General features: G+C 44.8%; 2 protein-coding genes across 3 annotated transcripts in view; one reads left to right on the top strand and one right to left on the bottom strand.

Moving 5' to 3' along the window:
- Nucleotides 1-1,255: 1,255 nt before the first annotated feature.
- Nucleotides 1,256-6,769, bottom strand: DFFA (DNA fragmentation factor subunit alpha). The gene is made up of 6 exons (XM_048067747.2): nucleotides 6,679-6,769; nucleotides 6,435-6,528; nucleotides 4,599-4,726; nucleotides 3,588-3,777; nucleotides 3,034-3,188; nucleotides 1,256-2,313 (listed from the first exon to the last, which is right to left on the bottom strand). The coding sequence occupies exons 2-6, from the start codon at nucleotides 6,448-6,450 to the stop codon at nucleotides 2,110-2,112; spliced, it is 693 nt and encodes a 230-aa protein (XP_047923704.1). The 5' UTR covers nucleotides 6,451-6,528; nucleotides 6,679-6,769; the 3' UTR covers nucleotides 1,256-2,109.
- PEX14 (peroxisomal biogenesis factor 14) overlaps nucleotides 6,459-26,225 on the top strand; it is a 78,094-nt gene continuing 58,327 nt past the window's right edge. Inside the window, exons 1-2 of one of the 2 annotated variants that reach the window (XM_048067743.2) lie at nucleotides 6,459-6,926; nucleotides 13,266-13,313. In XM_048067743.2, coding sequence (XP_047923700.2) covers nucleotides 6,459-6,926; nucleotides 13,266-13,313 — 516 coding nt within the window. Of the gene's footprint in view, nucleotides 6,927-7,215; nucleotides 7,472-13,265; nucleotides 13,314-26,225 lie in introns of those variants that run through there. The other variant, XM_048067744.2, reaches the window with a different exon arrangement.

The following is a 26,225-nucleotide window of genomic DNA, read 5'->3' as shown; positions in this document are numbered from 1 at the left end:
GTTGATAATTTGAATTCTGTAGTGTAAGAACTGCAGCATTTAGTAATTTACAGGCATCTGAGGAGCTTTAACCTTGGTAACAGAAAAAAGAGCAGAAATGAAAGCCCTCTTTTTTCTTAAGGCTAGATTGGAAGGACCATCGCTGCATTCTACAAGAAGTATCAGCACGGTCTCTGTGACTCCCATCTCAGTGTCTTCCTGAAGTAGTTAAAATGTTTGTAATACATGTAGGATTGAAGTAATTACGCTGTTATTTCAGGTATATGGAAAAGCAATAGGTAAAATCCCTTACCTCTTGTACAGCATGAGCAGTAGGATTTCCATTGCTGAGCTTGAAAAAAGCAAAGCACTGAAGCTTTGAGCAAGACTGAAAAAAGGGTTTAAAAGGGGAAGAGTGGTAATCACAGGCAGAGAAATAAGCTCACAGAAAAAGCCTGCTGACAGCTAATGTGCTCGGCGCACTCAGTTTCAATGGGTAGCCAGTATAATTAGCTTTGAGTGCAATACAGCATGCTTCAAAAATTGTTAATGGACAGCCATACATGCTCTTTCAGAAAGCCTCGAATATAAAAAGCTTGCAATAAGTAGCTATTTAAAGCAGCAGGAACCCCTTTTACCTGCCGTGGCCTATGATGTTACAAGCCAGAAGCATATACTGTAAGAAGTAATCACTTGCCCAAGCGAAACAGATTGTCCAAAAAATTGACCGCAAGCTTACCCCCTAATTCCAGCCAGATCTCAGGGGGTAGCATCTTCAGAAGTTACTTGAAGTATTTTTTGCTTACCTGCACAGACGTACTAAACTGATAAGAATATTTTAGTTACACTGCAAGTCTCACTTTGAGTGCGGTTAATTCAGCTTAAGTATCTATATGCAGTGCCTGCTGTAGCAATACTCACCAGACAGCATCCTGTGCCACTTAAGGTTATGTTAAAGGCTTAGGGTTATGTTAAATCAGTGAATTTTGCATGATACTAGGAAGTATTTATACCTACAAAAACTTTCCCAGAAGTTTCAGCTCACCTTTCAGCTGCTTTTGTATACATTTTACATTCTCACAGGAGAAGAAAAGATTACACCAAAACTCTCACCTGGCACCATGTTCACACCTATACCTAAATATCATCTTCAGACAGGTTAAATGTGGAATACTTTTGTATTTAAGTTCTTCCTCTGTCCTTAAAGTAATAGTGTACATATTGGCACATTCTTTAATCATAGCCACCAGCAGGAATATCAAAACTAGTCCAACAGTATAGTAAAAAGGTTTTAATGACGTTAGAAAAAGACTAACCAATTTAAAAATAAGCAGGTTAATACTGAGGTGTTATGATACCATACCAATGATTAGAATAGGAATACAGACAGGCCAAATACAAGTCTTCTGTCCCACAGCCTTTCAAAACAAGCATTTCCACTTTTGCTGTTTTACAAATTAGTGCTTACACTGCACTCGAGGCAGGAGTTCCTTACAGAGAAAAAAAGCCACAGAAATTAAGAGGTTTTGCTTTTACTTTAACTGGTGAAATTAGAGAGAAGTTCAAGTTCCTAGATGCCAGGCTGGAGCTTAAGGCCAGACAGCAGCTGGAAAAACCACATGACGACTTTAATAGGCCAAATCACAACAAACCCCTCCAAAGAAAAAGCACGCTGTGTTCAATGAGCAATCCTCAGAATGCCTTCTTCCTATTTGTTAATGTCCACGAGGTAGATAAATTTCTTCCTTTAAACTGAAAATGGTGGCAAGATAAGGTAACCAAACTGCCTGAGGCTCCAGAAGCTAAATCCAGCATCATCAGATGGAATTTTCTGGCTCCCAACCAGCTATTCAAAGCTGAACTCTTACATGCTGTGTTTAGTAATTCCACTGTTCTAGTATTCTGCAAAAAGTCTAAATCCCTTTGGTTACACATGATTTGAGTCATCACAGGAGTTTAAGCCTCAGGACAATGTCCAGATTTTAGTTGTCTACAGCCAGACCACGGTATGACCAGCAAACTATGGCTGCCAGGACGTATCGTGTTTACATTGATTGCAATTTGAAAAAAAAAACCACCAACAGCACACCCCACTTGCATTCCCTTGGCACTTGAGGCAGAACAACAGTCTTATTTTTTACGTTTTGAACTAAGCCAGTCTCCCCAAGGTAGTGTTTTCTTGCCCTTTGATGTGCTCCTCAGGGAATGCAAAGTCTGCACTTGCTGTAGGCGCTTGGAGAGCTCCTGATCGCAGGCTTGCTGTAGAGCTTCAGCTTTCTGCTTGTCCCAGCTTAGAGCTGCAGCAAGGGCTTGCGTGTCTTCTTTCACGACCAGCTGTAATGAGACAGATTTGTAAGAGTCTTCTCCACTGATGCTCTAACACCACTACCCCCTCTGCCCACACTAAGATCAGGAGTAATTAGACACCTACTTAATAACGCCAGTTTGGTATTGAAGATGCTTCTAGCTTACATATTTCATCTCATAGGTTACTGTATTTTTATTTCTACCGGTACTTAGAATTTGAAACCATATTCAGATGTTGAAGCAAACAGAAAGCAGTTAAAGCAGTTGCTTTTCACTTCTGTAGAAACTAAGATTCATAGTATCAGAACACTTCCTAATGGTTAGTTTACCTAGACTTTCCTTTCAAAGCTATGGGTTTATTTACACTATTTTCCAAAATAAGGAGGTTTTTATTTTGCCTTGGGATGCACACAAATACAGCTAGATGTATCTGCACCCAAAAGACTTGCTGGTAATACAGCTGAAGCACTGCCTGTCTATGCTATCAAGATTTGGCAGAGATCAAAACCACAGTTTTTTCTGTGGCTTTTCAGAGTATGTCCTAGAGTACTTGGAGGAGTATCAGCTGCATATAACAGCGAAGCAGGAGGCAGTGTTACTGAAGAAGAGAAATGGGCTAAATTTCGGCACTTTGAGACTGAGACATATTGACAGTAGAGCGTCTAGAGGCAGGGACAGCTTCCCCCATCACCCCTTTCTCCAGAGAGGAAAGATTTGCCAGAGTATGGTTATATGATCCTCACCCACCTCTAGATCTTGACTGTCCAAGCAGAGCTCTGGGGCAGGTTTCCCTTTCAGAACAGCAAGGAGGTGGTCGCTGAGTGCTGTTTTGGCTGAAGTGCCAGGACTGCTGGTACCTGTGTCAACCACATCCATCTCCTTTCCTGGCACAGTCTCAGACTCTGAAAAGTGGCAGCAAAATCATTACAACCCGTGACAGACACAGGACAGGAAAAGTAACTGACTGCACTGTTGTTTTTGAGATTAGTAAGGTATATGTCTTATCTAGATGCAGCCTCTAACTTAGGAAATCTCTTCTGTTAAGGATTACTGCATGATTTATGCTTTCCCCCCCAATATTCTACTTTCAGGCGTTGTGAGAAATGTGACAAAGCAGCGAAAGGACTCCTAATCTCTCCCATTCAGAGAATTCTTACACTACACCAACTTAATACATCAGCCACATTAATAGCTGCTAAGCAAGTGGCTCACTCCACTCTTTCCCTCCCCCTTATTTGTTCTATTCAACTATTTCAGGCTTCTCTGAAAATCTCATTCTTTAGCATCCTAATGCTGCCTACCTGCTACTTTGCTTAAGATACTGCCTTCGTTTTTCAAGGCCTCTAGGTAGAGTTCCAGGAGCTGCTTTGACTGGCGTTCTTCTTCTCGTCTGTCCAGCACCTGCTGCAGGGTGTTCTGCAATGCTTGGATTTTGGTTTGACTTTGGGCAAGTTCCTCTGCCAGGTCTGAATGCGGTACATCAATAAGCACCTTGAAAAAAATAAGAGTGCTCCTGTTAACTTATTCCATTACACCAACTGCAGTACAAACAGCAAGCTTCCTGAATGACAGAGCCTCCACCTTCATGAAACCTAGCAAGTTTCACAAGGTTTTCGTGTCACAGCAAGTCAGCCTGGTTCTGAGAGGCTGCAGTGGTACTCCACCACCCCACGTTCTTTACCAGCAGCCAAAAGGTCTTCAGGGAGGTGTAGAACTGTGCATTTTTAACAGACATCCTGACAATTTCTGGCAATCAAAGCACTAATTCTTAAGTGTGCATGGGAACACACAAAAGAAATCCAACAGGCTGGCACTTGGGAAGCTGCATGTTGCAGGAAAGCACCAGGAGGCTGTTATCACCATGCCTCACCACACACAGGGTGTTAGGCACTCAAATACTTGAAGCAACGAGCTCTGCAAGCTGTCAGCAGCTCTTCACCCTCCCTGGGAGAAGACAAATTTGGCATGCTGCTCAACCCTCCCTTCTGAGGCTTTACACGGGTGTCTATTTTCTATGAAAAGAGCCCACCTCAGTTGCCATTTGGCCCAAACTTACTTTTTCACTCTCCCACGGCCAGAATTAGACATGCTGTGAAGGACAATCAGTGATGAAGAGCACCCTCCTCAAACACATGCACTGCCAGTGAGACAAGTATTCCCCAAGGAGAAATTTCACTCTAGCACCACAGCCAAAAAAACAACAGCTGAATTAAACTTTGAGATCTCATGTGCTTATTCTGTTCTGTGCCATCTACTGCAATAAACGGATGCAGGGCAATGCCATGAACAACAGTTAGTCTTCCCCTGTCTACCTGGAGGTCTTCTTCAGACATCAGGATGATATTAGACAGGTCATCCTTCAGCTGCCTGGCCAGCTGCTTCCACTTCTCTGCAGCACTGTCCACTTCATCCACATCTGAGAGCCAGGTTGTTCCGCCATCTGACACGGGTCATCCGCGAAAAGACGAAAACACAAGTAACCAATACAGACGAAAGAGTCATGACTTTGTGGTGGAAGCTGTGTGACACTGTTTAGGGTATTTTGATTGGCGTCAAAATGGCAGAGTGAGGTCTGTTACTCCCACTTCTCAGAATCACAGCATGTTAGGGATGGGAAGGGACCTTGAAAGATCATAGAATCATAGAATCATAGAATATCCTGAGTTGGAAGGGACCCTTAAGGATCATCAAGTCCAACTCTTGATACCGCACAGGTCTACCCAAAAGTTCAGACCATGTGACTAAGTGCACAGTCCAATCTCTTCTTAAATTCAGACAGGCTCGGTGCAGTGACCACTTCCCTGGGGAGCCTGTTCCAGTGTGCAACCACCCTCTCTGTGAAGAACCCCCTCCTGATGTCGAGCCTAAATTTCCCCTGCCTCAGCTTAACCCCGTTCCCGCGGGTCCTGTCACTGCTGTTAATGGAGAAAAGGTCTCCTGCCTCTCGACACCCCCTTACGAGGAAGTTGTAGACTGTGATGAGGTCTCCCCTCAGCCTCCTCTTCTCCAGGCTGAACAGGCCCAGTGACCTCAGCCGTTCCTCGTACGTCTTCCCCTCCAGGCCTTTCACCATCTTCGTAGCCCTCCTCTGGACACTCTCCAACAGTTTCATGTCCTTTTTATACTGTGGTGCCCAGAACTGCACACAGTACTCGAGGTGAGGCCGCACCAGCGCAGAGTAGAGCGGGACAATCACCTCCCTTGACCTACTAGCGATGCCGTGCTTGATGCACCCCAGGACACGGTTGGCCCTCCTGGCCGCCAGGGCACACTGCTGGCTCATATTCAACTTGCTGTCAACCACGACCCCCAGATCCCTCTCTTCTAGGCTGCTCTCTAGCGTCTCATCGCCCAGTCTGTATGTGCAGCCAGGGTTTCCCCGTCCCAGGTGCAGGACCCGGCACTTGCTCTTATTGAACTTCATGCGGTTGGTGATCGCCCAGCTCTCCAACCTATCCAGATCCCTCTGCAAGGCCTTTCCACCCTCATTCGAGTCCACAACTCCTCCAAGTTTGGTGTCATCAGCAAACTTGCTCAAAATACCTTCTATTCCTACATCCAGATCGTTTATAAAAATATTGAAAAGTACCGGCCCTAAAATGGAGCCTTGAGGGACACCACTGGTGACCGCCCGCCAGCCTGACGCAGCCCCATTTACCATAACCCTTTGGGCCCTGCCCGTTAGCCAATTGCTCACCCATCGTATGATGTTTTTATTTAGCTGTATGGTGGACATTTTGTCCAGTAGGATCCTATGGGAAACCGTGTCAAAAGCCTTGCTGAAGTCCAAAAAAATCACTAGTCCAATCCCCCTGCCGGAGCAGGAACACCTAGATCAGGTCACACAGGAATGCATCCAGGCGGGTTTTGAAAGTCTCTAGAGAAGGAGACTCCACACCCCCCCGGGCAGCCTGTTCCAGTGCTCTGTCACCCTCACCATAAAAAAGTTTTGTCTCATATTTAAGCAGAACCTCCTACGTTCCAGTTTAAACCAATTGCTGGTCCCGTTCCTGAACTAGTATTAGGAGCACTTGCAGCTCGGGGAGCGCACCCCACACCCCCGCCCCGTGCCCCCGGTACCTGGGCTCCTCCCGCCCCACTTCTCGTCCTTAGCCAGCGCCACGAACTTGGTGTTGGGGGGCAGGCACCTGAAGTAATCCTCATCGTCCACGATGGTGCCGTCCTCCGCCAGCACGATGGTGATGGGCTCCGCGGCTTTATCGATGGCCAGGACGCCGCTGGCTGAGGGAGAGAAGAAAGAAAACCCCAAAAAGAAAACATTTTGCGTGACAACCACGGGGACGCGCAGCCCCGTTACCTCACCGCCGGGCCGGGCAGCGCCCCGGGGGCGTCCCCGCCGCCTGAGGAGCGGCCCCGCCGCTGCCCCCTCACCTTTCTGGCGCAGCTCCCGCAGGCAGGAGGCGGCCAGGCCGTGCTGCCTTCGCCCGCCGCCCCGCCGCACCAGGCAGCTCTTCGGCCGCGCCGCCATGGCCGGGCTCCCCTCCCTCACGGTCCCTGGGCACGCCGGGACGTGTAGTTCCGCCTGGCGGCGGGGCGGGCTGTGCCGCCGGCTGGGCGGGGATGGATTAGCCGGGCCTGGCAAGATGGCCTCCTCGGAGCAAGCGGAGCAGCCCAGCCAGGTACGCGGGGCCGGCGCTCTCTGCCCGCCGCGCTCCGCCGCCCGGGGGCGGGCCGGGGCCGGGGCCTGGGCGCTGCCGCCGGGGAACGATCGTGGGCAGGGCCCCGGGCCTCGCCGCCCCCCCCCCCCCCCTTCACGCGACCCCGGCGCCCTCCTCCCCCCCCCCAACGGTCGCTGCTGAGGAGGCGCCGACCCCCCCCCCCGGGTGTGTGGGGAACGGCGTCTGGATAGGGAAAAGGGGGGAAAAAAAACCCACCAAAATCCCCCCAAAACACGGGCAGGGAAAGCAGGCAGCTCGGGGGGCAGCTGGGTTGGAGGTGGGCAGCGCTAGTTGGGTGAAATGGTTGTGGTTCTGCCTTGAAACGGCGAGAGGGGAAGGTCTCAGAGTCACAGAGTCGTAAAAAGGCCGGAAGACACCTCCAGGTTCAGAAGATCTTTGAGTCTCCGAGATCCCTGCATAAAAGGGCAGCGCGGTGACAGATGCAGCGCAAACCTTGTCACAAACCGAGTGTGGAGGGTGAAGGAGATGTGGGTTCGCTGGCACGGGTGCGTGCTCAAGAAACACACTGAGAATATCATGATTCTGTAAATTAGGACCTGAAGTGAATGGGGAATCAGAGGGAAATGAGAGCATGGGTTTCCAACCAGCTGTGCTGGCTTGCTGATGGCCCAGTGTAACTTCGGGCCCGCTGCAAACTCAGCTGACCCCAGTTTAGTGACCCGGCGCCTTCCCCATCCCACCAGTATCCCTGACAGACTCCTGAACGTGTGGCACCCGTGGAAATCTGTAAAATCACCCCCGAGGTGGCTGCAGCAGGGCCTTGTTCTGCAGCAGGCGGGAGATGAAAGGTCTGGCTGTTCAGCAGGAGGGAGGAAAACAGAGCGAAGTCTGCTACGCTTTCTTGTGCAATCGCTCAAATCTATCCTGATTTGACTTAAACGCTACGCACCTCTCTGCTGATACTTTTATTTGGGACTGGTTGAGTTTGTAGGAACCGATGTTGAACTAAACTGCGATAGCAATACGTTACATAAAGCATGTGCTCTGACTAATCAGTACAAATCTCCTAGGTTGTGAAAGGCCCTCTTGCCAAACTGGCGGCAGGCTTGCTGGGCAGTTTTGCTTTGGCTGTGTTCTTTCATCAACAGCAGCTTGAGGTGCAGGCACTGCAATCCATTCCTCGTGCTCGGAGCGAATGCCTTCAGCAGGAGGAAACCTGAAACAACCCAAGACAGATCTGTGAGCCACTGGGCAGTCCATGAGGCAGCTGGCTGCAGGTTTAGATAAAGAAACCTGGTTAATGGGCAAATGTGACTGCTGAGAAACTTTAGGGTTCTCATGAGTTTGGATTCAGTATCCTCCCATTGCACCCTTTCCGTTTTTGTTTTATAGTTCTTTAGTGTTGCTTTACCTCCAGGCTTGTTTGCATTTTGGATACAGGCTGGTGGAAAGGAACTTTTCACCACAGAGACATTTGTGTCTGGCAGCTCTGAGGAGGGAGACAATCTGAAGCCACCATAGGGGAAAATGGTCAATTAACTGCATCCTTGCTGGAATGTGTCACATTGTATGCAAAACCACTGGATTCTCCAGCAAGAGCCAATTATTTGTGCCCCGTTTGGCTCCTGGCCTGTCAGGACTTAGCGGCAGAGCTGGATTAAGGCGCACATTTGCCTTGCTTCAGGTGTGGGAGGAAACAGCTATGTTTGGCTGAAGGGTGGCCATGCCTGTCGGCGCCCCTTCCCACATGCCAGGAGCAGCCCTGATTCTCTGTTGAATTCTTCCTTCCCCACGTTGTGTGCTCATGTGAGACACAGCTCACCAAGGCTGCTCCAGATCTGTGGTGAGAACTGTTCAGTACTCTCAAATTCTGTCGACTTGGGTAGGATTTGAGAGAATCTTGCAAGTTTGGCTAGAAAAAAGGGGTGTAATCTGCAAGTAAAGGGTATATTGCCCAGGAGATGAATTACTAAGGGCACAGTTTTGGAATAAAACAGAATAATGACAGTGTCTTTTATGAGTCTATCAGAATGTAAATGCCGCTACTCTTAAGCGGCCACTGCAATTTTGACAGTGGTATGCAAAAAGTTGTCCTTATTGCACTCTAAATGTTTAAAGAACTTAAAGGAAATATTTACTTTCCACCACTGAAGATACTTGTTTATTTATTATCAAGCATTCAACATAAGGCTATGAGTAGTAGCAGCGATTTGCTCAACATGTTTATGTTTGGCTCGTGTCATTTTCTGTTACAAATCTAGTTAGTTTAGATGCTGCAAAGGGAGTGTCAGATATCTTTTGGCTTACTGTCTGTTTTACTTAGTTTCATTTTCTCATTCTCATGAATTAATATATTGCTTCAAGCGTTGTGGGGGGTGGTGTTGTAGCTCAAATGAGATCATTGACATAGAATTATATTCCAAAGGCAATAAACATTTCTACCAGAGATTTTAAAATAATTCATTTTGGTTAGAAATCGTGTTCCGTAGGTCTTTTAACAATGTCTTTGCTAAAAAGAAACAAAAGAAGAGAGCCCATCTCCCTGTGACTCTTCGTAATAATAAAAGTAAGGGAAGAGCAAGAGGAGAGTATGGCCTGTGAACAGAGTAACCAGTTACTGGTTTTTCCTGGCTATCAATATTTCTTTGGTGCTGAGTACCTTGACAGTATATTTGGAGAGTTTTGTTGGCTCAGCCAGCCAGCAGCCCAGTTCCTCGGTATTGCATGTAACTTTGAATCCCAGTGTTAGAGAAAGCTTTTTTTTTTTTTTGTGTGTGTGTTATTTAGCACTTGGTTTAGATAACTGTGTCTAAACTTTCAAAGCTGTTTAGTTTGGGACACAAAATGATACTTAATTATCCATCTAATTATGCGCAGAAGGAGGAATCCTGTAGCCTGGAAGTCAGCGTGTGGCGAGTTGGTGTGAGTCATAAAAGGCCTCAAGTTGTTACAGTCAATGGCTTGAATTGGACTTGGTACCAAAACGGTAGTGCAGCCGTTGAGGCAGGGAAGAGTGGATTCCGCGTGTGGAATTGTTCTGTTTGTTTCATAACATTGCAAGGCTCTCTTTGCTGTAGACAGACTGCATGTAAATGTCACGTGAGAGACTGAGAAAGGAGAGGTGACAACGTGAACGGAATGCGTTGGTGTTCTAACACCTTCTATGCTTGTTGATGCTCTTACTTGTCATTTAGTGGGGAAGCAAGAGGAATACAAAGGCCCAAATCTTAATTGTTTGCTTTCTGAAGCTTCATTATGCACACCTTGGGCTGAGTCTGCCATCTAGCTGCATTTTGCCTTCGTGTAAGGAGATTAATTAAAGATTATCAACAAAGATGTTGAAAGATGCCTGATTTCTTGCTCCAGAGACTTCTCAGGTTGCATTGTTAGCCAATATATAGGGGATTTTTTCCTTCCCTCTTGCTCAAGTGTTTAGCCTCAGGATTCTCTGCTGTGTTCATCTTAAAAGATGGTTTGTGATATAGGATATTAGGTCTCTGGACTGGATATCCATTGTTGCGTTAAATACAGGCTAATGAGCAGCTTGCACATGGAATGGATGGATTCTTCCCTGACTTGTGTCAGAGCCACCATGTTCCAGAGGGCTGCTGACTCCTGCCTTACAAGAAGCTTCCTTCGCTGTTACAGTATGTGCTGTGCTTGGAAGTCTTGCTGGAAGGAAAATGCAGATCCCATTTAAAGTGTTGTGCCATAAGTTAGCCGACTAATCAAATATGTCAACAGGCTGCTTACACACGCACCAGTATTTCTGAGTAGGTGTTTTAAGGATCAAGACTCTTACCCATCCACATAATACATGTTTTCTAACAGTAACCTGCCTTCATTCCAGACGCTCTTTGGGCAGTGTCCCAGGTTGGCTAAATATTGTGTGTGACAGTCCATAAACACTACGGCAGCTCCTTAGGGCAGAACATACAAGCTCTTGTGCATTGGAGGCTCTGGGAACTTTCTGAGGATGTGAATTCTGTGGTGGGCAGTGCAGGGAAATGGTTTCTTTCTTTGTGGCTTTGCGACTTCGCTGTTTGCTCCTCACAATTCTTTGCAAAGTCAGCTTAAGTAGTTAAAATGCTTTGAATTTTCCTTGAAACACGCTACAGATAGCAAAATATGCATATTCATAGAAAACTCAACACTTAACACGGGTATCTTGATGGAGTAATTCCATGGAAATAGTAGTTACCAGCTCTCAGTAGTTTTTTGAAGTATTCAACAGGAATTTTATTTGTGCTACACTTTGGCTGCCTTGTCTCAGCAGCTCTGACCCTGTACTAACTGAATTTGATGAGAATCTTTTCCTTAACCTCAGTGTGCTGTTAATCAGGCACAAATATTTCGGAGTATTCGCCGTAGGAAGATACCTGTGTTAGTCCTGGGATATGACTAAAGAAACAAAGTAGAGCATGTGTACCAAAGAAGTTTATCCACAACCTAAAGAGGCTCAACTAACTTACTAATAAATCCTGCAAGCCATATTCTAGTTTTGATTCTCATATGTTTTCCACATTTTTGGAGCGGTGGAGCAAGCTTGAGACTATTCGTTATTTTTTTTCATCCAGCTGTAAAAGATTTGAAAGCAGATGCACCGTGCGTATAAAAATAGGAAGCCAGTGACAAGCCTGAAGAGAGAAGTGCCCTTTTCTTGCTATCACACAACGTTGCCTCCTCTACAGCAGGCAGTGGGACTTCCAGTATGGCGTTGAAGCTGATATTTGCAGTGGTTATATTAAATGAATTGATAGTGGCTGAAATTTTAGGAGATATTGAGTGGACTCACAGAAATGAAGATAAGGGCCTCTCGAGAGAATCGCTGCCTGGCTGTGACATCTAGCTGGGCCCTGGGAATGATGCATATGTATCTGGAAGCAGCTGAGCTGCAGTATGTTTGGGTTACTGGCACCCTCTTGTGGCAATACATACTTCTATCTATATTTTTTGAGTATTCTGTAGATGGGGGGAAAAAAATCTTGAGCTGCTTTGGAGGTGTGGTGTGTTGCATAAAAGTGATGAATGCAATTGGAGGACAAAAAGTCGCTTAAGGACTTTTATGGTATCGCTCAAAAGTTTTAGCTTTCATTGTACTCCATGAATAGGATCTCTTTTCTGTAAGCGAGCCTAAAACATGTCTTCTTTACCAGTAAAATTGCATTTTTTACCATTGAGGTAACCTGTATGTGTCAGCTCTACCAAGATAAAAACACAGTGAAGGCAGTATAGGTTAGACCATCTTAACATCATGTGAATCCCATTAGAAAGTAGATGATTGACCAAGGTAAGGTTAGTTTATGATAAAACTCAAGTATCTGTACCTTGGAAGAGACAATTTATTTTAGGTATACAGGGATCAAACTTTGCTTTTTTTCAGCACTGCAGAAAAGCCCAGGGAATAATTCCACAAAACGTGGGACTCAGCTAAAATGTTACACCAGGAGAGTGGAAGCTCCTGAATTTTAAGTCTAGGCCCACCTTTGGCTGTCCTGCCTAAATCAGATTGCTTCACTTTCCTACTGTGTATCACCCCTTCCTAGTGTGCAAGGGGAAGTGTTCAGCATTTGCCCTAAAACTACGTCTTTTACCTCTGTGTGGGAAACGAGGATGGCACTGGTGTTGCTGAGGTGCTGGGAGCTGTAGCTAAATCGTAATTGCTTTGAAATCTGGAATAGTGCAGAAAACAAAGGGTGCATTACTGGGTCATGGAAATGGGAGATGCTCAGCGTCAAGTTAGGTTTAGTCCCTCTGTAGAGGAGAAGAAGAACCCTGGAATTAGAGCAAGGTACCTTTGCATCCACTCCAATAGCAATACTTCGGGCTGCTTCTGTTTTAGTATCTTTCTGCCTTTTAGTATCTCAAAGTTCTTAGCAGACATCAGGTGCTGATCAGGTTTCCTAGAGACAAACAAGTTGTTATCCTCATTTCATGTGTGATGAAAATGTCCTGTCTGTGCCCTGCAGCGTGGCAAGTGTTGCAACCAGGAGTTTAGCAGAGGGAGTCCAAGTTTGATGGTGTGCTCATTCACTGCGCCGTTACAGAGGTTGAGTTGGGGTGAACATTTCTGTTGTGACATCTATCAGTGGCCTCTGGCTCTTAGCTGCTGGCTCCCTAGAGCAAGTTCTGCCCGTTCTCTGAGTTCTGTTGGTTTAAATGGGGACTGCTGGGACTAATTATCTCTGTGATCCAGGGATTTTTGTCTTCAGCGCATCACAGAACTGCTACAGATAGCAGAAACGAGTGTCTTCCCAAATGTGTAGCCTTTACAGACGAGCGTTTCTACTCGCGTCCATCAGGTGGCAATGTAACCTCACTCTTCTTTTTGTTTTACAGACTGGCTCCTGCCCTGCGACTGAAACTGCAGCATCTCGGGAGCCACTGGTGAGTTCTTCTAGAAGCAGTAAATAATTTCTTGCTAATAATATAATATACATGACTTGTATTTGCTGCATCACTTTGCATGCATTGTTTTGCTTTTCTGAGGAGTTGGTTTTGTGAACGAGGTGTAAGCTGCCTGATGTCGCCGTGCTGCTGGCCTCTGAATTCTGATCTGTAGCTCCTGCCTTTCCAGCAGGTCAGACACGGGGCACCCAGGCCTCTGAGGTGTCCTTGAGCAGAGACCATCTGTCCTAAATGTGTGCAGTGCACGCTCTTGATTAGTGCTTATTTAGTAAAGAGCATGAAGAAGGACCTGTGCGGCATAATTTGAACTGAGATTCCTAGGGCTGTTGTCTAATAACTTCTGCTCAGAGACCTCACTCAAGTTGTCTTTATTTTCAGATACACTCAGTTAGCTTAGAAGTGTCTTGCAGCTGGCAGTGCATGTGATCCAATGTTTTGACTCTAGAACTGTTTTGGAAAGAGCTCTGGGATTTTTTTTTGTATGAGGATAACTAAGAGAATTTTTTTTTGATGGTGACGCAGCCTGGGAAGTGAGCCACCAGTCTCCTGAGCCGCATTAATTTATTTTACAACCTTCTTTTTCTTTTTTTTCCCTTCTTCTTCAGCTCTCTATAACTCAGTCAAAACGTTGCCAAAAATGTTAGCCTTTCTTATTGTCCTAAACATATCGTCCCCTCGTTCTCTGGATTGCAGTTTGTGGTGATGGTGAATACAAGCTGTTTACGGTGAGAAGACTCGAGTACTTTCCATAATAGCATGGCACCAGTTACATCAACATATTTTTACCTTGTAACTCTTATCTGGAGAACCCAGGAGATGATTTTTAAGGGAGGGAGATGTGAGTAAAGACTATGAACTGGGAAGGGTCAGTAAAAAGCATTTAATGAGAGGGCTGCTCATGAATTCTGTTAAGCTCTGCAGTGAAAATCCTAGTAGCCTAGTAACGCCGTGTGATCTCTTAATTGCATAGACGTCTACGTGTGAGTTTACCTGAAGCTGTTAGTGACAATGGTAGCACGCCAGCTTTGTGATGGATTTGATGGTTTTGGTGCTCCCACTTAGGAAGCTCATAGCTGGCAGCACATCATCACAGCCTGTGTTGGTCAGCTGTGAGTTCTCCTTCTCAAGGCAGATTCCGGCATTACCTTGGATTTAATTAATTTCTTACTGTATATGCAACTGAAGAATTGCTCAGAGGAAGCACATAGCAGCTGTGTATCTTTCTGTGTAGATATATATTTGTAGACATGTACAAATATTTATAAATGTAAAGAACTCCAAAGTAAACTTTCCTCTCACAATGGTGAGTCTTGCATGTGAACTAATTAGGGCCTTTTGAAAGGTGGAGTCTTTCTCCTTATTTTTTCATTATTTGTCTTTTATATTAAGCTCTCACAGCCTCTGTCACGTTTGCTTAGGAGCCATTATTGTTTCCAGCTGAGTATCTGTAGAAGCCTTATTAAAGGAGCGGTTCAGGTCTGCGAGCCAGATGACCTTCCCACCACGCTGCTGTGGCTTCTCTGTAGCCAGGATCATGCATGCCGCCTTCTAACGCAGGCAGCAGATCTGGGTCCACGAAGAGGACTTGTAGGCACATGGCGCCATGTCATAAAAAATGTTTACGGAAACGCCAGAACAAACTATGGCGCGAGTCCAGCAAGTGGCTCCATGTGGAAGGGCCATGCGCTCAGGCAGGTCGTCGCTGACTTCGGATCTGGCGTTAAGCAGTTGAGGAGGAATATAGGGTTTCAGGAGGAGGGGAAAGGAGTCTCAGGACCAAGTTCTGTTCTGTACCCCTTCTGCCTTTTTTGACTTAATTGGTGGCTGGCGGTACTTGGGGCTTTGGAGGGTCGGGATGTGCGTTGAACATGTCGGTGGTGTTATGCCCAAGTGTGAGATAGCAAGGAAATTAAAGCATCTTACGCTGTGTCAGCACATGTCGTGGTAGGCTCAAGCTGGTTTTGTATCGCATTTGTGATTGCAGTGGGTACTGTATCCTGCACGGTGCTGAGTACCTTCTGCTCTGTGCTTGGTCACGCTCTTCTGTGTGCTCTGTGCTCCCAAAGCATGCAGCTTGCAGGGGGAATCCAGGAGAAGCAATGACTTCTGGTTGTTTGCAGGAAGACTTCGGTGTTCTCCAAGATCACGTAACCAGGTGCGATCCGACACGTCCTCTTGTGTCCTGCGTTTTGTGTGCTCAGACCGTACCTCGCTGTGGTTTCTTGCCCTACTGAGGCCCTCAGAATAGGGCCCTACAGATTCCTGTCACACCCCTAACAGCTCTTCTTGCAGCTCCCTTGTGGTGTGCGCTGTTCCAAACTACCGAAATGGAGATAAGGGGCTCCACGTCTGTGCCATTAATCCCTTGAGTTATCCGGTGTCCTTACAATAAACTGTCCCAACTGAAAAATACTCCCTAATGAGAGGTCATTGTGTTACAGCACTGACAGTGGAGAATGGGTTGGAGGGGGATGGGAGCAGCAATAATTTTTGCAGCAGAGAGCGGACACTCATTTCCCTAGCTGTCGGTCTTGGCCCATTAAAATTTGCCGTGTAGCTCCGTAGTGGGAAGTGTAACCTTGTGTTAGCAGGGTGTCAGCATCTCGCTCCGCTGCTGTTTACAGCCACGTTTGTCATCGTCAGTGCAGGATCAGCTTCTCCTTGAGTGCAGCTTATCAGTGAGCGGTGCTGCATCCCTTTCTGCTCTCCCCAGCTTTTGTATGTGCGGCCACCTCCGATAATCCTCTGAGCACTTGTGGCACTGGAATCGGTTTGTCTTTTTGCAGCTACTCACAGCAAAGTCCTGGGATGTGTAAAAGATGTAACGATATGGGACAAAGCCCCTTTCCGTGAGGTTAAAACATTAGGAAATCCCCTTTTCTTCTCAAATCTTTGTTTCTTTCATCTCATTTCTCTCTCTTCTCTTTAGGCTGATTACTTAGTCTTTTCTGCTTCTTTTTAGCTTGTTTTGACTCTCCCTAGCAAGGTCTTGTAGCTCGTTAGACCTACTGTGCTGCTTTTGAGGTGCTTTCAATAGCTTGAATATGTTTGCTGTTGGCCTTTGGTTTTTGCCCAATCTACTGCAGTCCAAATTACAGCTACGAAGGCAGTGCATCTGAAAGACCCTAACACAAGGCTGGGCTGTGAGAAAAAACTAAGGGAACGGAGCTCATAAGTGAGGTCTTCCCACATGCTGCTATTTTTTTTTTTCTGCCACAAAACATACTCCTTCCCCTGCTGGTGCTGGAAGAAGTACTAGTAAATATAAAAATACTGGTTGCAAATGTAAATCACTCTCTTGCTTTCTTACTGAGTTACAAAATCCCTGGATCATGTTGTAAAGAGCGGGGTATTCTCTTTTGTAGAATTATTTAACTTTTATTTTTAGCATGTGCTGTTTCTTTCTGTTTCTTATTGCAGATGATAGCAGTTAGCACTGAAATGTGGACATTTTATTCCCTTTTTTTTTACAGGCAGTCAAAAGGTACAAGGCAACAAGAATTACTGCTGTCTCTACAGCAATTAGTGTAGAATTTGTTGGTATGTGCTGGAGCCCTCATGGCTCTTTCCAAGGCTTTGTTAAGCTGATTTTCAAATTTTTAAGGCTCATGGTAATGGCCAAAATACTTTTAATAGCACCTTTTGTGCAAACATCACAGGCTATATACTATAGCCCTTAGTTACCATATTTAGGGAATGTGTCCGTGTTGTTTCCATGCTTTAGAAAAGCTAATTGAGATGTTCTGGTTAACTGTTTAGCCAGGTTCACCCAGCAAGTTGGTGGCGTAAGTGTGAATAAAGCTGTGGAGCCCAGAGACCTGGGCTTTTGGCCTGGTAAATGAGGTCATTGCTATTTCAGGGGTTGCATTCTGCCCCTTGCATGTCTTTGAAGAGGCTCCAGCCTTGCATTTGTAGTATGCTTTTTTAAGTGATTGCGGCATACTTCACTCAGCTGCTTCTTTAGTTCACAGTTTTTCTCTTTTGACTACTTTTCTGGTGGTCAAGGAATAATGGGGAGAGATAAAAAGAAGAGTAGAAAGGGGACTTGACATTGCTATAGCCATAGCTTATATGTAGGCACAGCTTCGTGGTAGTTGATGTAGTCTCTTGCCCATAGTGAACACTTTTGGTATTTGTATCTGGTTCCCTGACCCATCAGCTGTGATCCCAAACTGAAGCCGTGATGCTGTGGCTTGGTTACGGGCAAATTTAGTTCCTCTGCAGTTTCTGTGTTCCGTTTCTCTGTTTCCTTGGAAGTAAACCAGTAAAAAATGTGATGTGTGTTTGTGGTGGAGAAAACTTTCGACATTGAAACTGGACAGAGATGAAGTTTCCTCATGTACTTTCTCAGCTGCCTGGATTTGGTGCATGCAATGACAGTAGAATGGTCAGTTCCTCTGCTTCATCGCCTCCTTTTAACCTTTATCTGTTCTGTTAAGCTTCCTCTTCAGTAGACTATGGTTAAAGAGAATTTCATTTCGAGTTCTGAGGAAGGAGCTTTACAATCGAGATTTTAAGCTCTGACTGGTGTAAGCCCAAGTTGCAGGAGCCTAACACTAACAATGCTGTTGTCTTTAGCCACGTGAACAAAATGATGAGTGGGAATGAGGAAAGGTTGCAGAACTGTGCCACAAGGTATGAGAGAACTAATAAGGGGATTCAGAATCCATTTTTGATGAACAAATCACTGAGCACATTGTGAATTCATATTGCTCTCCTTCTTATAATAGATGCTATCTTCCTGCCCTAGCAAACCCTACAGAAAACAAGTCAAGGATTAATTCTTTTAAAAAAAGATTTTTGTCTGCCTGAGATTCCTTGAAATGAAAAGTATTTTCACTGCAAAACTCATACCTGGATTTCTGGAACACACTCCTCCACTAGAGATACAGTGTATTCCTTATGCTTTATTTTAAACTTTACAGATCCTTGTCTAGATCTGTAGAAAAAGTAATTTTTTATTTTTTTTGGAAAGATTTTTGTTTTCAGAGATGATCTGAGGGACAGGAGTGTTCTGGAGGGACAATCCTTATCACACTTCTGCTTTCCATTTTCCCACCCTTTATTGTTTAACACAAGATTTATACCTGTTTACTGTACAAATTTTCTGTCTGCCACGATGGGTTTGTTCAGAGTGGGGGCCTACACTGAATAATTCTCTAAAAGTAAATCTATCCAGAGGGGATTTCCAGACAGCCAGAGTCAGTAGGCAACTAACTTATAGCCCCCAGCGAAACATTAGTCAGGATAATTTACCACTGTCAGCAGGAGAGAGAGAGAGACTATCAGCTTTGTGACCTCCTGTGCAGGCAGTAACCCTAATGGTGTGATAATGCTTCCGTTTGTTTGGGAGTTCCTGAACGTGTTGCTGTGGATTTCCAGTGCTGGACAATAATTCCATCAGGCTGTGGAAGGCAATCGCTGTGCGGATTTCAGTTTTACAGGGCCAGGAGCAGGGAGCCAGAGGTGTGTGACTGCCCTACACAACATGCCCTGGTCTGCTGCAAAGCGAATTCTGATATTGACGAAGCACACCTCTGGTGTATTTGACCTTTTCATAGCTTGGAGGTTTTTGTTTTCTTCCTTTTTTTCCCTTTTTTTTGGTCTCACTACCGAGTATTCACTGACTTCTTTTGTTGTTCATGCAAAATGTACTCTCTTTTGCTCTGTTGATTTAGAGAAATACATTATACGTGCAAAACACGCGGATGCGAATTGACTTACAGAGCATAGTTAAAGGAGCACTGCCACATCGAGTTAAATTGCCAGTCTGAGGTCAGTGGGAAAGTTTCCTTGGAATTCCTGTAAATACCAATTTTAAAAGAGGATGGAATATAATCGTTTGGGATATAATTGCTGCTGTAGCATTATATGCTAACGAATGAAAGCTAGAAACTTGCAGTAGTTACAGGCCAAAGCAGGTTAAGGCCCTATCAGCCTGTACAAAATGTAATAATGGCTTTGGATGTCTCTGAGAGCTTACAGGTTAAACAACAATTTAGAGCCAGTGGGTGAAGCATCATAACATCTAGGTAGGTACGCTCGTTTTTGGTTACTAATAGTGTTGTTCTATGTACTCATGCAGAAAAAAGTTCTGAAAGCAATTCTCACTTACTTTTCAGATAAACCACTGTTACTGCTCAGAAGACTTTTACGATGTTTTTGAAATAGTCGTAATGCTCTGGCAAAGCTGTTCCTTACAGGCAAAGTTGCTCGTTACAAAACATGCGAGGAAATTAATGTACTGGGAGTTAGGTTGCAATCCCTTTAACGTTAGGTATGGTTTGGCTTCCGGAGATCCCAGCTCTCACCGAAGGCAGAACGGGAGCTCTGGTGATTTGTGACGTTGGAAAAAAAAAATGTTGGCACCCACTTAGAAAATATTTAACATTGCTTGCTATTTACCTTTGAGAAAAATGAATTTCATTTCTCTGTTTATGCTCACAGGATGTTTCGGAGGCATAAACACGCTACACCTACAAGGAACTTTTTATAGATCACGGTCTGCTTTGCTGCCAGCTGGTTGCTCTGTGTTCGTTGGCAGCCCGGCTCTTTGCCTGCTCAGAAGGATTGGGAGCACTTTGTTGTGTGCACCCCAGCTGTTGGGAAGGGTGCCTTTTAATTTCAAACAGGTGGCGGCACACAGCAAGGAGGCGCCTGCACTGTGTGTGCTTTGGTAATGATGGGTTACGGGGATCAAGGTGAGATAATAGTATCACTTCAGCTACATGTGTGTGGAAAATATGCTATGTGCAAAACAACTTGTAGAGGGCAGCAATTGCCCACGGTTCTTTCTGCTTAGGGAGAGGAGGGACCAGCTTAAGAACTTCACAGGAGTGTCTGCCTTTTTAGCTTCTTGAAATAACTTTATGTAGGAGACTTGTTCTTTAGAGTGCCTCTTGACTCCGTGTTATTAAATTCCTAACCTGGAGAGTGTTGCCAGAGATTCTTAATTCCTCTCCTCTAATACCACTGAGCAGTTGGACTCCTCTTGCCCTTATCCAGCTGCTGTCTGTGTTGTTGTTACTGCAATCAAAGAGTTAGTCTTGTCACAGCTAGTGACTTTCATGAGATTATAACTGCTTACATGTAATAACTTTCTTAATTTCTTGGCATTCTCTTACTTTTACCTGGGAGATCACGATGTAAGAAAAAATTGTAATATCTACAGCGTCTTTGTAGTGCCTCAGAGCACAGGATACATTGCATCTTCATCACGTTACAGTATGGTAGCCGAGGCACAAAAGGCAGAATGAATTATTCAGGAACTTGAAAGAACTTTCCCCAGCTTTGATGCGCGGGAATACATCCTTCAGATATTTCTGATGCCAACACCTTCAGAAGTGAGGTTTGCAAAACTAGAAAGTTGAGAGTCGGTAGAGTTCGTAGATTGGGAGTTCCTAAGCAGCTCGTTGGAGAAGACTTTCCCTGTTGCTCACATTTCTTGTATTTCTCTGGAGGTCACTTCAATTGCAAATCCTTCCAAACATCTTCATCGTTTGGGGTTTTGTTTGTTTTGTGTGTGTGTGTGTACATAGCTCTTTTCCCTGTTATGATTGTACAGACCATGTCTTCTTCCCAGTTGTGATCCTGTAACACACCATGGCTACTTTGACAAATGCATTTCTGGAAAAGGAGCAATGAAAATATAAATAGCTCTTTAGTAAGAGGCTTTTACAGCTGGAGGGAAGCAAGAGGGATAACTTCATATCACCAGCCACACTCACAGTGTGCCCTGCTTTTTTATGTTCTGTTCTATCTTTTGGTCAGAGCAGGATTGTCCTCTGCTGCCAGCTCCTAGCGTTTGGCCAAGTGTTCTGAGCGGCCTGACTGATGGTACTCCTTGGGATGCAGTTCTGCAGCTCAGCACGCCTTCCTGGGATGGAGCTTCCCTGCCATACAGCGAGAGTTTCCTGTGTCTCCCCTCCAGCTTGCTTCTCCTGTTTGTGTGCCACCCCAAGTGATTCCTTTCCTCCTTAAGCATCTGCACCCTTCAGATGTTTGCAGACAGTTATCACATCATTTCTCCTCTCCCCACCCCCATCCCGGTCTCTTAGCCAAGCTCTACATATTTAGCTCATTTAATCTTTCCTCATAAGTCAGGGCTGTAATTGACAGCTCTGACACGAAGAGTCGCATTGGTTACACACGCTGCCAACAGGATATAAATACTTTCTGTGCGGTGATTGAGAATTACAGTCAAGACTGAGATGAGCCCCCCCTCCCCCTTGACGCTGTATTCTTGACAACCCCTTTCTCAACATGAGGTTGCCACAGCCTCAGAAAGATGAATTTGGGTCTCACTCCAGTGGTCAGCGCCCCAAGCACTGGTGTGTTTCAGAGTGGTTGTTTCAGGTCACTTGGGATTTCACTGTTAAAGCCACACGGGATTCTGTTCTGACCCTAAATTCTTAAAGAGGTCTTCCCTGTGCTTCTGCTGGGCCTGCAGAGGCCTCGGGCTGCTGCTGGTCCTTCTTCCTGCTGGTAAGGCAGAGTGGAGCCCCGTGGGTGCAGGGTTCCACCTGAATGAAGGGGTCTTGCTATGCACACACGCTCTGGAAGAGGTGTTGCAGCCACTACCCTGGTGCATGTGTTTAAGCACTGCCGTCAGGAGGCTCACGGCACTGGTGCTGGCAGGGATCTGTGCTTCAGATACTCTTGGCACTGATGTTCCTCGCGGTCTCTGCCAAGAGGAAGCTCAGGATGCTATCGATCCGATTGGCACAGCTGTGAACGAGTTCAGGGTTCCTGCTCCTACATGTTGGGTCTGGGAAGAGGCTTTTAGCCCAGCCCAGGAAGGTATTGCGTTGGGAGCAGAGGTAGCTCCGTACTGCGTGTCCAGGAGTGAGAACATACAGATCCGTTTCCAGCGAAACAGATCTGGAGGTTGCTTTAGATGACTTGTCTCCTCACGTTGGCTGCATTCGTTTCAAGAAGATAGGTGGAGCTGACAAAGGCTGGGGGACTGGGAAATGAATTGTCTGGCTTCTAATGTTGTGTTCTGTGAAGCTTCATATGATACAGCTTCCCCAGCGGGGCTAGTTCACAAACATTACATGTATTATTGCAAAGCATGCAACATAAAGAGAGCATTTATGAAAGGGAATATCAGAGGAAACATTATAGCAGGGACCTTTATAGCCTTTCCATTATTATGGTTTAAATCTTGACGTGGTCTTTATTTGCAATGACACTGGGACCAGTAAAGAAGTGTTTCTTCTCTTCCCCTCCCCTCCCCTTTCTCCCATCTCCTTTTCATTCTTTTCTTCCACATCCTGTTCTGAAGCTGTGGTGCAGAGATACAAATCGTTAAACATGCAAGTAGTCGGAGAGCCAGGTTTCAGTTTGTGTGGAATCAGCCCCTTTTGACTCAGAAGTTGGAAACCAGATGACTCACTGCGATGCATGTTTGTTGTTTTTAATAACTGTCATTTTGCAAAATATGGTCAAAGCTTCAAACCCTGACTTCTGGAGTAGGGGTGGTGTGTATTTATTTTTAATTTGGGAGGCTATAAGCTGGAATGTGTTTGTAGCTGCAGTCTTCCCTTAAAGTCTGAGATAAAATGAATTAGAGCATTGACAGCGTGAAAGATTTTAGAGCTTTTTTTTTCCTGTTACCTGAAAAAAAATATTCATTTTCTTGATCAATTACTTGAAAAAGCTCCAGGTGCCAAACATCTGGTGGGATTGTAGGCCCCTGGTTTATGTTTTTGTTTTTTAATATATACCCAAAGGGACAGGTTTCTCAAAAGGAAAGCAGACAGATGTTTTTCATTTGTGGAGTTTTAAAGAACAAATGCCATTCCTGCTTTATCATTCCAATTTCTAACAAAATTTTCATCCATCTTCTTTCTTTTATAGGAAACCAGCAAATGTAGTATTTTAGTGGCAGATTTCCCTATCAATAAAATCTGTTAGCAGTATGGAAAACGTGAAAATATGTACACATTCTACTTTCTAGTGATTTATTACTGCTTGTACAACAGTTTGTAAATTAAAAGCTTAATATTAAGTGCTTTATGGTTGTTTTTTTTGGGTGTTTTACTTTCTAATCTGCCCCAAGAAGTGTTGTTTTAATTTGTCAAAATTCTGCAGGTTTGTTGTGGAAGTCAGTTAACTCGCAGTGAAAATCTACAGCCACTCCATCACAGACGAATGGAGTTACATAAGTACAAAGTCTGTATACACGAGAACAGAATATGACCCTAGTTATAAAAACTGTGTGTTTTTATACAAATGTAAAAACTGTATTCTGCCTTATGACAAAATTTATTGTGGTCATAGATTTTCCTCCAGTTCAGTTTGCAGGTTTGAATGCTTTGCAACTGTTTATTGCCATGATTTATATTATGATCTTTTGCAATTGCTATTGCAAAATGAAGTGCTGGGGTATCGTCCAAGGGAGGTACGCTCCTAGCCCACCTCAGCCTGTTGCTTCTTGTTAGAGAGTTAAAAAAACAAAACAAAACAAAAAAACAGGGGCTGATTTAAAATGGAGGGTTCAAGTTTGGGTTCTGCTCGTAGTGTGAGGTGGGGCATCTCTCTGATGGTGGAAGTGCTGGGCAAAGCCCCATTGCCACTGCTCTGAGAACATTTGGCTACTCCTGGCCAGCAGCTGTCTACCTGATCCTTTATTCTGATCGGGAAAGAAGAAGGTTTGGTCTTTATTTCTTAAAGTGAATGTAATGCTTGCGAAAGACAGCAAAGTGTTGGCTTTGGGACTTAAACCATCTCCCAGGACTCACCGCCGAGCTGGGCGAGCAGCGCTGCAGGACTCCTCGCCAGCACGGTGTGGCAGGGACCCCCCTCACCCCCCAGGAGAGGAGAGGAGAGCTCAGTCCAGTCCATTCGATGCTTGACTTCCCTCTGAAGCTGCCAAGAAGGATGCCAATTTTTCCATTTAGCTGCCTGTTGTATAGACCTTAAAAGGGAAGGTTTTAATGCAGTTGGCTGCTATATAGACTGTTAAAGGGAAGTTATTTATTTTAACTGGCTGCTGTATGGATTATTACAAGGGCATTCTTTTCACTGCAGCTGCTATATTGACTAGTGAATGTGCCGGGCTGTATTGCTAGTAGCTGTCATATTGACTGTTACAGAAAAGATCTGTATTTAAGCCATAGCACAGCACTGGGATCTCCCAGGCAGGATATTAATGCTAATTCATCTGCTCACCCCCTGCTGTGAGTGTTATTTGTTTAAATCTGTAGAATCCCACAGCGCGTTTATATCCTCGCTAGAGTGAGCTCCGCTCCCTGTAATTATTTAACATTATATGCTGATATAAATTGTAACAGTTAAAGAATGGTAATGAGTAGCAAAAAAACACAAACTTAACCTTAGAAATGGCAGAGTCAGCTCTTAAAACAACAGCCAGCAACTTTCGCTGTTCTCTCTCTTTTCCCAAGTCCATATGCACAATATTGTGCATACATTATGTGTGTGCGTGTGTGTTCATGCTCGCACTGGCAACTGTGCCAGGCAAGGCTGTAATTATGCAGAATGTACTGTGAAACTTATGCACACACTCCTAATTACATACAGTGCCTACGTACGGCAAGTTTTATCTCTCGGCAGTTCAGCTTCTTGATGAGTTGGCCTGATAGGTGATGTGAGCTGGGGCTATCAGGAGAGAGGAGACGGAGCCCCTGGATTCCTCTCCTAGGGAACGCGTGGCCGAAGGTTAGGCTGAAAAGCCATCGGGTGTCACTGTTGCTCTGCGTTGGCTCAGCTAGCAGTGGATTTGTCTGGCAATAAATGCTGGACTTTGGAAGTAGTATTTTGGGCTATAAACATCTGAGGCATTTACACATAATTTATATGTAAAGTGCATGTCCGTGCAACACCACTGACGTGTGGGTGGAGTGAGCGGAGGTAGCTCTGTTGTGCGTTAGATGATTATTTTTTTAGTTTCTGTTGCCTATTATAGCATTCTTGTCCCAAACTGGCGTGCAAGATGGCCAGCCACTGCTGGATGGTGGTTGTGTTCTGCTTCAGGAGTGTCTGCTGCTCGTCAGCGGAGGTGACCTGGTTCCTGCGTGTAATTTGTCTGTGGACATAAAGCTATGGGCAGATTGTTAATTGTAGGAAAAAATGTTTTTATGGTGTGCACAATTATGGTGTAGAAACAACAAAATTGTTTAGTGTGGATTTTTGAAGAGCTTTGGAGCTATTTGGCTTAAAAGGTACTGGAGAAATACAATTTTTTAACTGTGGTGCTTGTGTAAGAGCTCATTGACAAAACAGATTTGCAATAAAACAATTCAGCAATACAATATGAAAACTTTCACTGACTTAAAATGGAAAGAAAAAAACATGTACATAGCAAAGAAAATATATTTTCGTAAGAGTTCTTTGTACTCTGTGTCCCTTCTGATTTCAGGTAGGGAGTAAAAGCTGGCGTAAGAGGAGCTGAGCTTGTACTTGATTTGCAGAGTAGCGCGATGGTCGGTTGGGCTGCGTTGGCAGCATGGACCTGTGCCAGACTTCACCACAATTCATACTGTGTCAGTTTAATAAATGCACTACTTAAATTATGAAATTACAAAAGAAAAAAGAGAATGCACTTATTCAGACTCTTAATACATTAAAAATAAGGCATTAAAACACTGCCTTTTTTTTTTTCCTTCCAGAATCAATAATGAACAGGAAGGGTTGTAGACATTAACAGTCATGGACATTCAAACTCTTATACATAAATTATCTTAGAAAAATGCACATAAGACTTGAATAATGTAAATACATTAATGCATTTAATAATTTAAACATTAAAGCGCATGCAGGAATTCGTGGCAGAAGCTGTTCTGAGATAAGGAACGGTCCTGGAAGTTGTGTGTCCCAGGATCGATGGCTGGTTTCTCCTTGAGAAAACTCTCTGGGGAAGTCAAGCTG

Source organism: Anser cygnoides, chromosome 23 (assembly GCF_040182565.1).
Source record: "Anser cygnoides isolate HZ-2024a breed goose chromosome 23, Taihu_goose_T2T_genome, whole genome shotgun sequence".
NCBI classification, from domain to species: Eukaryota; Metazoa; Chordata; class Aves; order Anseriformes; family Anatidae; genus Anser; species Anser cygnoides.
Note: the sequence above shows the minus strand (reverse complement) of the source record. Positions and strands in the feature narration are given on the sequence as shown.